Here is a 13,306-nt window from a genome sequence, read left to right as displayed (position 1 = left end):
AAAGAAGCTTTTACCTGTACAAGCAGAGGGGCAGCTGTCAAAAAAGCTGCTGTTTAGAAGTGAATCTAGGAGGTGCAGAGAATGTTTTCTAAATGTGAACTTGGAAGTAGAGTTTCCATCTATGACAATAGAACTGCTGAAATTACATCATCAAAGGATTTACTATGTACAGTGCAGCACTTGTGTTTAAATATAAGTGAAATACAGTATGCTAACAAAATAAATGTAATTTTTTTACTTTGCTTACATTTACTACTAGGCATATTCAATATAAAATGAACATATCTGTTACTGCTAACACTACTACTATTGTGATAGACTCAAAATTTAAACTTTGAGTGTTAAGTATTTTACTGGTAAGAATCACTGCTTAATGTGGGGAAACGAATGTGCTGGATACATGAAATCTTTTATTAGTAGTCCTTGTAACAGCCAGATTTCTACTGATGTTCATTGCATGATACCACCACAAGTACCAAAATGCATGCTACATGAACTTGATTTTATTCAAAAATACATACACACATCATGGTTGCTTATCTCAGCTTATGCCTGTAATGTAATGGAATAGAATACGAGTAGCTAATGTTTGAAACAATATCTGTATGCATAAACAACATCAGAGTAGTCTTGTAGATAATGAGTTAATGTCCAGCAAAAAAAAAAAAAGCATTAATTGCAAGAAATGTGCAAGCAGACACAGCGAGAGGAAGACTGATGAAGTTTAGCTTACATTGCATTCTTCTGTAATCATTAATGGTAAAGCTTGCCTTCAATGATAATGGCTTGGATCATGCTTAGATTCTAAAGTAATGTCTCATCAACATCACTGAATAAATCAATAGCTGCTGTTCCAGCATCTGCCAAGTGATTAGCAAGGCTGAGTAAAGATAACATTTTGCAAAATAATTATTAGTTTAAGTAATGTGGGCTACATGGAGGTGAAGGAAACATGTGAAAATGATCCTTTAACCCAGTGTTCCAATAAGCACCTCAGACATTAACATAAAATGCTATTTACAGTCATTAGTCTATACTATTAGAAATGTGGTGCCTGTTAGTTCCAATTTCATTCTATGTACCTTAAACTATAGTTAACTTGACTTACTTATATACTTATAATTCTAATTATAATAATATATATTACTTATAGGTGACTTGAGATAACTTGACTTGTTGACTGTGGTATTTTTTTTCTTCATATTGTTGCGTTTCAGAATTAGTACCAGGTACAGAATATGGTATTGGGATATCTGCCAGCATGGGCAGCAACCGAAGTTCACCAGCAACTATGAACGCAAGAACTGGTGAGTATGGTTTACTGTGTATTTGACTTTATTTGACCTCATAAATGATTTGATTTATTTTTTGGTCCATTTGCTACTATATACCAGAGTCTTTTTTCATGTTTGTTTTGTCAATAATGTGGTTTTTCAGATATTTAATTCTGTTCATTATTATGCTCTCTAGCTAAACGGGTGGTTGCAGACAGATTCCACTGGTAAAAGTAAACTTCCCAGCCCGTACCCCTAGATTTCTGTTTCCCACCTTTCCATCATATTATAGGAAGCTTTTCCTGCCAGATGGCTATTCTGCAAGCATTTGTGTTTGATGGCCAGTTCTGAGGCTCTTTGACTTATCATTTAATCTAAACTTATCTGCATATAATTTATATGCATTCAACTGTCCCTCCATTTTCAGTATTAAATTTGTCAGTTCAGGGTTGTGAAATAACATAAATGCAACATTGCCCAAACTGTTAGAAGGTAATAAAAAAATTGTAAATATTAAACTACTTGCTCATGTTATCTGTTCCAAATTCTGTAATGTTATTTTTTAATGTTTTACAAAATACAATGTTATTTTTGTAGATTAATTTAAATGTATATTGGGGCAGCCAGGTCACTATCTGGATGGGGTTTACACATTCTCTTTGTGTATGCATAGACTTTTACTTTGGGTACATGCATATAAAGCTGCTGGTGTCAATGAGCGTGGCTTTGTGTATTGAATTTACCCCTCGTTCCTTCATCTCACCTCGTAACTGTACATCACAAAAGTGGGTTAATAACTGATGTAAGAATGAATGGCTGAATACATGTTTAATTTTATTTCTGAAATACAGATTTCTGAAGTTTGATATATACAACAAAATGTAACATTCTCAAACCTGTTTAGTCCAATTTAGAGTCATCTGTTACCAAAACCTATTCTAGCTGTATTGAGTGCAAGGCAGATGATTGGTCACAAGTACATCACACTTTGGAATTGCCAGTTAAACTAACATGCATGCCCTTGGTGATATGGCAGGCAAACTGGAATACCAAGTAGAAAACCCTTGGGACCCTGTGGTGTGGGTGTTGGATCCAGCTGTGAAGCCAGAGCTAAAAAGAGATCTGTATAATTTATTGTTAAAACTCCACAATAAATACCTAATTTTCTCAGTTTGCAGTTCAAACGTGGTGATAGCCTGTTTTCAGCAAATAACCTAAACATGTTTGCTACAATAAACAAATAATACAATTTATTCATAATATAAACATAAAAGAATATTCACTTATTCAATTAAAGACAAGTTCCCCTCGGGGATTAATACAGTGTACAAAATACCAAAAAATATATTCAGATAAAGGACAAAAATAAAACTACACAACACATCTATGCTAGCTTAGTTTGATGTTTTTCTGTCCTATAGAAAAAGGCACATACTATAACTTTATTAATTCTTGTCTAAACAAATATTTAGGAAACATAATTCATTCCAGATATGTTCTTTAGCTAGTTATTAAATGTCCTACTGCCTGCACTGTGATGGTGGTATTGATTTGCTCAAAGCTAGTCTACGCTGGTTTACCTCCCCAGCTCCCACATATGTGAGATGCTGTTCTGAACTCTGAATTTAGTAAAGGAAATTAATAATAACAGCTGCAGACACAAAGGTTATTGCTTTTTAGTTACAGTGACACCAATAACCAGAACACATTAGGTGGCTTTAAATTAAGTACTAAGTTACAATCAATAGTTTTCAGAATCAAAGTCTGTATATTTATTGTTTAGTTCCTCTTGAATCTGAGTGTAGGTGATGCTAGGTTCCAGTCCTTCTGGGTTATCTTTCTTTGGCACACATTTAAGGATTTTCAGTGCTCTTATTCTTTCTTTGTTCAGAAGTAGTGTTGATTGGCAAAATTTGCCAAAGAGTTTTTAGCAGCAAATATGCTGTGTTTACTGGTGGCATGGTTTACCAAACATTCCCTGAAAATTTGGGCAGCTGAGACAAACATTTTTTTTTCCCAGTGCCCCATGATGCTTTGCGAGGACAGCATGACATCACAGAGCTGTAGCAGCCAAGTGCATGCTTTCACACATTCATAACCACATGTTTGATCACAACCTGATCAGTACTCCACTTGGATTTCCACCCCCCATATGTTAAAATTGCAGTGTTTTCATTTGAGTGGCACATTAGCTGACCATAATAAGATCATTAAGAATACTGCCACTAGATATACAACACTAATCCCTGTTTGCTGGTAGCACAATCCAGCGCTAGTTTGCCCTTCAGAGTAAAAGGGGGCTCTCCAGTCTTTTTTTATGGCTACACCCTAGGCAACAGGGGCCCTGCTTTGGAGCAGAAGTCATGGCCAAGTCAAGAGCACTGAGAGCATACAGAGACAGCGCAGATCTAGTGTTTGCCGTGGGTTATAAAGGAAGGATTGGATATTTTCCCATTGTATTTCTTGGGCGCAATTGTTTTAGTTGACAATTGGTGTTTTGCCCATCAAGGTTGCCAATCATTTAGTTATGGCTCTTTGTTCACTATCCAAGTGTTTAAATGGTGTATCTCTGGATGTCATTTGCTTCTGACAGATTATTCCAAAGAGAGTCCCTGTGAGTAGAACTGACACTCTATCTTAAGATTAGAAGGTCTGGCAGTTGCCTCTTAAACAAAATTATTGTGTGCCAATGCAGTACAAAATGGGTAATGTCAGTCTGTCCTATAATACATGGAAAACATGCACCACAGAGACAATAAATTGGTGGAGATTCAATCCCTGGTTTCTAGATCCATAAGGCCACACTGCTGACCACTGCCCCACCCAAATTTGATTTGTGACCTTGTACAAAATCATTTATTTAAAAAATTGACAAAAATAAATAATTGTTTTCTAAACTCTGTATACAATTTCAAAGTACTCTAAATATTTTAGATATTAATAAAATTACCTTTATGTTTCCAAAATTGTATAGCTACTATGTGTGACACATAACACAAAAAAGTGCTATTTGGCCTCTCATGGTAAACTAGATACTGTACCCTTATACCCTGCCCTTTGTAAACAAAATACTTTGTTTACCTCAGTGGTTACACCAAAACATAAGTTAGAATGTCCCATTTACGTAGTAGTTTGGAGGTGAGCTATACCATGCTATCAATCATACAGGCTGAAACTCATGTATTTAACTTCTTTACTCTAAAGTCAAATATTTCTTCCAAAACTAAGCTAATACTTATGTTTAAAGTATGAACTTTAGCTTGATAAAATGGCTTTTATCGAATAAAGGTTTAAGAGTTTGTATTGGGGAATGACAGCCATATCTTAATGCTAGTGTAGAGAACACATCCTTTTTAAAATTTGGAAACAAAATTCTCAGCATCAAAATGAGGTTATAGTAAGTACCTTACTACACTGTACATTAATTATTGTGCAGTGACCTACTGAATTGAGAAGAGAAAAGGAAAACCCTCATAATCGGAGGTTTGGTGAAAATGTACCACTAGATCATTTATTTGACAAGCAAAGATAATGATACAAGAACTCTGAACTATGAACACTCTAATCACTTCCCTCCACTGTTATGGCCATACGTGATGCCTGCCTAATGCCTTCTGGTATTCAGGGAACCAAAGCATGCTACTGCTAGTTCCTTATGCTGCTCCAGTGCCCTGGACAATGCTCTATACCTGCATGTCACTGCCAGAAGACCACCTACTCTGCTCTGGTGTTTAAGGTCCTGGAGCACAGCACTGCTGGTTGTCTCTGCCTGTCACACTGCTCATCGATCATGAATCTCCGTTACTCCTTTCTGTCTCAGCATCCAGGAGCCAACTTAACTCTGTGCATTAAGATGCACACCTATATCCTCTACTCTTTCCAGCCCCCTGCTCCCCTCATCTATGGTCATTTGAGACCCTTAGTCTCAGGCTGCTGCCACACCACTAAGCCTTTCAGGAGCAAATTTGCATATTGTCAGGCCTCAGTGCAGTCCACTGTCTTCCTGCAAGATCTCAAGGCTGGTTGTCTTTGGTTTATTTCAAGTCAAAGTTATTTCTTCACAGTATCTATTAATTTGCCACAAAAATTATGTTCTGAAGTGAAGCATTTGCTTTTTTTTAACATTTTAAGAATAAGAACAATAAGACTAATGAATACCCATGTCCATGGTGAATGAAAATTATTGCAATAAAACTGACCAAATGCATCCACTTTGAACAAGAAAAGGTTTTGATCTAAGAAAATATGACTCTTGTTTGTATGAGGCATCTTTGTGATCACAAAAGGAAACTAGACATAATTATTTCTGTCATGGATTCTTGGAAATATTTTACTTGAGGTAAGAACACATTTTCTTTTTGCTTGTCTACTCACATCTTCCGTCGTGGGTGGAGTTATGACAACCCGGCAAGCCTCCAGTGCAAAGCTCTATTCTGCTTATTACCCTACTTTTGTCTCTGAGTTCTGTATTTTAACAGTTACAGTATGTTTGTCCATGGCTTTTAATAACAGACAGATGTGTACTCACATCTTATGAATATTTTTTCCAAAACAGCACTTACTTTTTACTCTGTACATTGTGTTGTCATTTTACAAAGTCTACAGTGCGAGATACACACTGAGTGTGAGCGTAGTTAAAAGTGGACTTAAGAGTTTCATTGTACTTTGTACAAATAATCAATCTGTAATACACAGAGAAAGCAAGCAAAGCTAATGCAAACCCTGGCACTGTGAGACAGGAAATACAGCTCTGCGCTACCTACAGAAGCTGACATAAAAGGAGCTCCATGAGCACCGGCAGTGCTGAGGGGTGGGGCAAAGGTGAAGATTGCAGACACAACTCTTGCTGAGCATGTATACTATCACCTTGTTTGGAGGTGCTATTAGTCATATCTGGAAAGAAAGATTAATAATACAGTTTGCATGTTTAGTAGAAAACTGATTGTGACGATGAAGAGCCGGGGGAAAGAATGGCATATGGGTAGCCTCTCACCCTGGATGCATGGACTAAGAAGGGAGAACATGTCACCGCATGGTGGAAGCAGCCACTGAAATAAAAAAATAAGTTTCAGTATGGTGAAAGAATAAAAATGATCATAAATTTGTTCTTTTCAGTTATTATTGCATCATTGTCTACAAAATACAGACAGCAATTCACATCTGGGCATCAAAACTGAGTGTCATAAGCAGTGTTTGCTTGGCTGTGGAAGATGCTGCCAAAAGAAGATGAGTGAAAGAGCAAAGTGCACAGTCTCCTTTTAAAATGGCTAGATGTCCAAGCCATATTTTGCTTTGTATTTTTTTTTTCTTTCTTAAAATGACATGAATATGCTGTTTTGCAGTACATATGTAATTTCAAGACACAGCTTGAGAAATGGACATATTCATTTAATCAATTGACCTGTGTACCCTCCATCCCCATTGTAAGCTGCAAGGTAGCAGACAAGGTATTTTTAAAATTTATAAAAAGAAAAGGCTTCACTTTAGAGAACAATTTTGTGTGGCAAATTAAATATTGAAGAAATAACTTTGACTTGAAAAATACAGATTGTATCTTAAAGTCCTTGCAGCCATGATACTTTCAATGAGATATTACAATATTTTGGTTATTTAGGTGTCCATCCTATGTTCTGTTGAAATAATATGAACATATAGAATGTTAACTTTATGGGGCATTTGAAGAATTTATGTGAATATCCTTAGTTGCTTTATACATAGAAATATTGGGATCTGGGGCGGCACAGTGGTGCAGTGGTAGCACTGCTGCCTCACTGTAAGGAGACCTGGTTTGCTTCCTGGGTCCTCCCTGCGTGGAGTTTGCATGTTCTCCCTGTGTCTGTGTGGGTTTCTTCCGGGTGTTCCGGTTTCTTCCCACAGTCCAAAGATATGCAGGTTAGGTGCACTGGCGATCCTAAATTGTCCCTAGTGTGTGGGTGTGTGTGCCCGGAATTTGTTCCTGCCCTGTGCTGGCTGCGATTGGCTCCAACAGACCCCCGTGACCCTGTAGTTAGGATATAGCGGGCTGGATACTGACTGACTGATATTGGGATCCTTCTGGCCAATTAAAAATTCAAACATTGGAAAGGATCATATCAGTCCTTCTAAGTGTAAAAGGGCTGACGGCTTGGGTGTGTGAAACTGAGAGCTGCCTCTTGGAGTAAGTGCACTCTACATTCTTTACTAGGAAGATTATTTCCATAAGGATAAATAAATAATCTAGTATTACTGGAAAGATCAAAGTCATAAGCGGTGAGCGGTGATAAAACTTGTCAGAAGCAGGTAAGAATACCATTGCCCTCCACATACAATAGACAGGAACATATCTGACTACAGCTTGACTGTATGTGTGTGTGCATATACGTGTGTGTGTGCATGTGAGTGTGTGCTCCAGACCACAGACTGCCACAATAAACATCGTTGGATTTTAGTCTTTATGAGAGACTTTTACTATTCATTTGGCATCAGGATTGATGTTATATTGATTTGCATAAACTGTTATTAATTGCATAATTGATTTGCATAATTGTTATTATTGTTGTTAACAGTTATTAGAAAACAAATTAGTACTTAAGTATGAATAAGTAGTGTTTACAATAGGTGTTTGCCAAACCTTATTCTTAATTTATAAAGTAAGCTCTAAATGTAGAGTGCTCGATAAAATATATGTCATTCTGATTTATCTTTTAAGAAATGAACTTGCCTAAATCAAATCCATGGCTATTTGATCAGACATGTTGTTCATATATTAAAAAATGAGAGAAACAAAAAATTCCTAGAAACATCTACCCAGGATGTGGGATTTTTCTGTCATTGTCTACATTTATAAGGATCACTAGCAAAGTTTTACAGGTCAGGAGCAGTAGAATTTTCTTTTACATTTTATAGCAATGATTTCAAGCAATGTATCCAGAAAAGGAAAGAAGAACAATACATATTTGATCTTGTAACCGTAGCCCATTAGTGTCTGTCTTACCATTTCTTAGCAAAAGATCTGCACCATCTGCTGTCATACATTCATAACCGTGTCTGAGAGAGATGTGAACGCACTGTACAACTTGTTACTAGATCTCAATAGTTCGTTGAGATAAAAGAAAACTATTTTATGAGCATAAACCATTACTTTGGTAGCACTCAAGCTTGACAGAAGTTTGGTTTAATTGTTTCACAAACTCAGACTTCAATGCATAACCAGTAAGCTGGGCATACATTAAATTAAGTCATACTGGAATGTTCCAAGCAATATACATCACTGAGCTATACTTCACATTATTGAACGAGAATTGTACCTACAATCTATATACTCTAAAAATATGTATTATTTAGCATAATAAGAATAGTGATCAGGGTATCTGTAATATATTGTTTTGAGTGTCATTTATTAAGTTCTGGTCAAACTGATTAATGTTTGGTAGACTAATAATTCAGTTTGATTTGTTTATTTTCTTTTAATGTATTCAGATCTGGACAGCCCTATGGATTTGACTGTGACTGCCTCCACTGATAATTCAATCTCCTTGCAGTGGAGAAAAGTCAAAGGTCCAATTGATCATTATCGAGTCAAATATACTGCATCCAATGGGCAAGCAGCTGAAGTTCTTGTCCTCCAGAATGTGTCAGACATCACACTGACTGACCTCGAACCTGGAACTGAGTACGCAATAGTGGTTACAGCACAGCGTGGCAGGCAGCAAAGCTCTCCAGTCAGCATTGATGCTTTCACAGGTACAGTTCTTTCTAATAGTTTTATGTTTACTTAATGATGAATTTTTAAGTCAGTTTGTTTCATAGCTTATACCTAGGGTCTGCAAAGTCAAATTCTGGATGGCCATAATGACAGCAGGATTCTGTTCCAATCCATTCTCCTAATAAGAAGTTGATTGTTGCTGTTAAAGCACTTATTGTTCAAGCAACACTTTGGATGCTTCAAGTGTCTCACTTTTTAAGATTCCCACACCCTTAATTGCTTATTTTAGTCTTATACAGCTGCATGCACTGTTTTTAATTGCTCCTTATTAGAAATAAGATGCAAATGACAAAGGAACCAGCAGTTTTCCTTTCAACTTATTTAGATGGAGAACTGTGTGTATTCATCATGAACTGATATAATAACATATTTGCAAGAACACTAAAGGTAAAGAATTGAAAAATGATAACCAATTTCAGGCTACAGATCATTTGGAAGATATCCTTGGACAGGAAAAAAATCATCTGACATTGCAGAATGACATCACCAACAAGACCTACAATTAAATAAGATCTGTTATTGCAGTGGTCCCCAAACTTTTTGACACCAAGGACCGCTTTACTAGAAGCAAATTTTTCCAGGGACTGGTGGGGGGGAATTCAGGGGCAGTTTTATACACAATTTACATTACATTTCTTTTATTATTAAGTTAGAATATCATAATAGAAATTATACAACTTACCATAATGCAGAATCAGTGGGAGCCCTGAGCTTGTTTTCCTGCAACCAGACAATCCCATCTGGGAACGATGGAAGACAGTGACATGCGAAGTGTGTTGCTTATGTTCAGTCTACTTCGTAATCTCGTTTTGGTTGCTGTCACTGCAGAAAATGCTGCCTCACAAAGATAGGGTGTTGGAAATGGGAGCAGACTTTTCAGTGTTTTTGTGGCAACCTTGACTTTAATCCAAAACGTATGGAGATTTGAAGTTGTCTCAAACATACTTTTAAGGCCACCATCATTTGCAAATTCAAGCAGTTGATCCTGTTCAAGCACAGACAAAGTTGATTCACTTGGCTTATTCACAAATGGGTCACGGATCCACTCATTCCCATTTCGGGGGTCTTTTGTGGTTGGGAATAATGCTCAAACTCCATTGAAAGCTCACATAGGTGGTCATACACCAGCTGGGATAAAGTAGGCCCAGGCTTGGTATCTTTAACAACCTCTGCTAACGTTTGAAACATATCAAAAATCCCAATATTCACTCGTCTGCTTCATAAATCAAGTTTGGCTTTGAATGCAGCCACTTTATCTACCAACTTGAACAATGGGTATGTTCTGCCTCTGCCCCACATGCTGCTTCTCCACCGCTGCCTCAGATTTTCCTCCTCAGTCTCCTCCAGCACTCCTCCAGCCTGGTTAGATACTGAGTCTGCAGGGTGGGTAAAGGTGGGGTGCCGAAGAGTGCCTGTTCATATTGTGAGGTTTCTGAACTCTTTTGGGATCCCCCCACCCCCCACCCAATGGGAATGGGAATGCAACACGTCCCGAAGCATGATTGCCGTGCCTGTATAAGATTGTTTGTCCATTGCCGGGGCAGGGCAACAGCAGGTTCACAGCGCTGCAGTGAAGCGCCACAGAAGCGAATCCTAAAAGATCATGGTCATGCTATACGTCCCTGTCTTACACCCCAAAACACGAGGATGAGTCTCAGTACTTTAGCAAAACCAGCTTTATTCAGCTTGAAACAGGAACAGCACGGTTATTTATTGTAATGTGATCTGCCACACTCCTCCTATACACAGACACAGCAGTCAGGCAGGGTTGTGGCCAGGTTAGTGGCCAAGTAATCCTGTTCCCTGCATTTACAATGTTCCTTGCATCACCCATTAAGATCTTTTCTGTTTACTTTGGCGAGAGAGGCACAGCAGAGCTGTCAGCCTGCTTTTGCCCCGGCAACGGATAAACAGTCTTCAACAGAAGCGGTGATCGCACTTCAGGATGCTCTTCGGCTTGTTGTCCAGTTGGAGGAGGTCCCAAGAGAGTTTAGAAACCTCACATTTTCTTGAATGAGTGCCGCATTAATAGGAATGTTTCTTGAACGAGCAACACTGAACCACATAAAAATGTTTTTTTTGGCGTCTTCAAATGCAGCCGTTCGCATACATTTGCAACCCGAGATTTTTCTACTTTTTTTGCATATAATAAAGACATATGCATTGCATTTGTCATTCCAACAGATTGCACATCACATACATTAACACTGTTATCGTTTTTTAGTGTCTGCCGTTTCTATAGGAGGGTGACAATGAGTTAAATTCCAGTGGATGTTTTTCAGCTGTTGACGAGCAATAAGCAAAAAGGTAAAACCACAGAAAACAAAAACAGCAAAAAAACAGTATGAGGAAAGTTCGAAGAAAGAAATTTTTTTTACAATGTTTCTGTTTGGGGATCGTTGTGCACAACTGAGCTGCGACCACAGAACTAACTGCTCTGTGGATGATTCATTCAGACATTTCAAGGTCACTTCGTAGTATTGAAAGTATCTGCTGAATGTACTTCATTGTAACAAGATTTCTATAGACTCGTGTCATATGGGGAAACTGTCGGGACCATAAAAATACTGTGTTGTAATACTCTTTCACCTCGTTCCCTCTCCTCACTCTGCGCCGCTGCAAAGCCCCACCCGCCTAGCATTCTGAAAAGTGTCCTCAGTGAAGGGGGGAGCCATTTTGCTGTAGCCCTTCACTGGGTAAGTCTCCATTGCCAGCAGTTCTCTCGGACCGGGGGTTAGGGACCCCTGTGTTATTGGGCAAGGATAGGTTTCTAAGTAGGTAATCTGGTTGAAACAAAAACCTGCAGCCATTATAGAACTCCAGGATTCACTTTGCAGGCCTCTGGCTTAAACAATACATTTTTTATACAAGTGTAAGATTTGATCTTCCAAGTCAACAAACAATTTCTACAAGCAGCACAAAATATATACAAAATATATGCCAAATACATTGATTCAATTTTTATATAAATCTGTAAACCATTTATTGAATCCCCGTAATTCTAATGTGGTATCAGAAGGAGATGAAGCCTATCTCAGGTGCAGTGTACAGTAGACACCAGCCATTGATGGGCTGCTAGCCCATCATGGGAAACGCAAATACACAGCATCAATTTACAGTCGCCAATTCACCTAAAACTAGACAAAAGCCCACAATTGGAGATCATGAGAAATTCACAGGTAGTTACCAGGCTGGAAGAAATCTTGGCAGGAAAGCTAGCTATTTTGCCACCATGCACTTCTTTGTGTGCGTGTTTCTAAGGATTTACTCTAGTTAAGATTTATATATGTTTTCCAAGTTTAATGTCAAAATTAATCAGAGAATGCAACTTCCTTATCAAATAATAAAAACACATACATTTTTGATAAACATATACATTTATATACTGTACAATGTATACATACTTATTTATGTATATGTAATGATTATAATACCTTCCACAGTATACATTGAAATGAAAAAACACTACAGTAATGACAAAATGATGATTTATGATTGTAATCCAAAATACTTACCAGTATGATGGTGACTTGTAAAAGGTGTAATGAAATGAGCAATAATTTTCAGACATATTTAACCTAAAACATATCAAAAAGGACCATTTGTAGCAAGGAATGGAATATTATTTTGTGTATGTTTAAAATCAGACTTGGCAGATTTTCATAAATACAGTCTCATGTCTAGGTTGCAAAAGAATGATTGAAAAAGGAAACATTTTTTTTTTAAACATTTTCAAACCCATTTTAATGTAATTTTAAGTTGCATAAACCAAAGCCTGTCCTGGCAGCTGTGAACACTGAGGCAATTTCTGTATTGGAGACTTGAGGGGAGAAAATGATATTTCATTTTGAGACAGCATTTTAATTTCAAGATAATATGGTGTCACAAACACTATAGCTTTGTCATCACACGTATTGTAGCACTTGCTAGTGGCATAGGGGATACAGAAATTTGTCTAAGACTCAACTGTATGACAGGGGATGCTGGCCCATGGCACAATCTATTTATGTGGCTGCCTGTGGGCTGTCTCTTTGTAGGGGCACACCGATAATGTACAAGCCCATGGCACAGATGATTAGAATAACATGTCCATTTTGACAGTGAAATGTTAAATGGTAAGTGATCATTTTTTGCAGGGTATGGAAGATACTGTACATCAAAATCATTCCCATTCTCTCAATTTCACAATGAAATGTTGATAAGGGAATTAACCTCTACCATCACAGCTGTTATATCAGGCATATTATTGGGGTGGTTGTCTAAGGAAATAAACGTGCTTGAGTTGGTC

At 37.6% G+C, this 13,306-nt stretch overlaps 1 protein-coding gene across 2 annotated transcripts in view; it reads left to right on the top strand.

Annotated features, from left to right (window-relative positions):
• tnr (tenascin R (restrictin, janusin)) overlaps positions 1–13,306 on the top strand; it is a 476,387-nt gene that overhangs the window by 364,934 nt on the left and 98,147 nt on the right. For both annotated transcript variants that reach the window (XM_051933130.1, XM_051933127.1), the window contains 2 exons: positions 1,218–1,307; positions 8,733–8,996. In XM_051933130.1, coding sequence (XP_051789090.1) covers positions 1,218–1,307; positions 8,733–8,996 — 354 coding nt within the window. The remainder of the gene's footprint in view (positions 1–1,217; positions 1,308–8,732; positions 8,997–13,306) is intronic.

Source organism: Erpetoichthys calabaricus, chromosome 10 (genome assembly GCF_900747795.2).
Source record: "Erpetoichthys calabaricus chromosome 10, fErpCal1.3, whole genome shotgun sequence".
Lineage (NCBI taxonomy): Eukaryota > Metazoa > Chordata > Cladistia > Polypteriformes > Polypteridae > Erpetoichthys > Erpetoichthys calabaricus.
The sequence above is the reverse complement of the archived record's forward strand: the minus strand, read 5'-3'. Positions and strand labels throughout refer to the sequence as shown.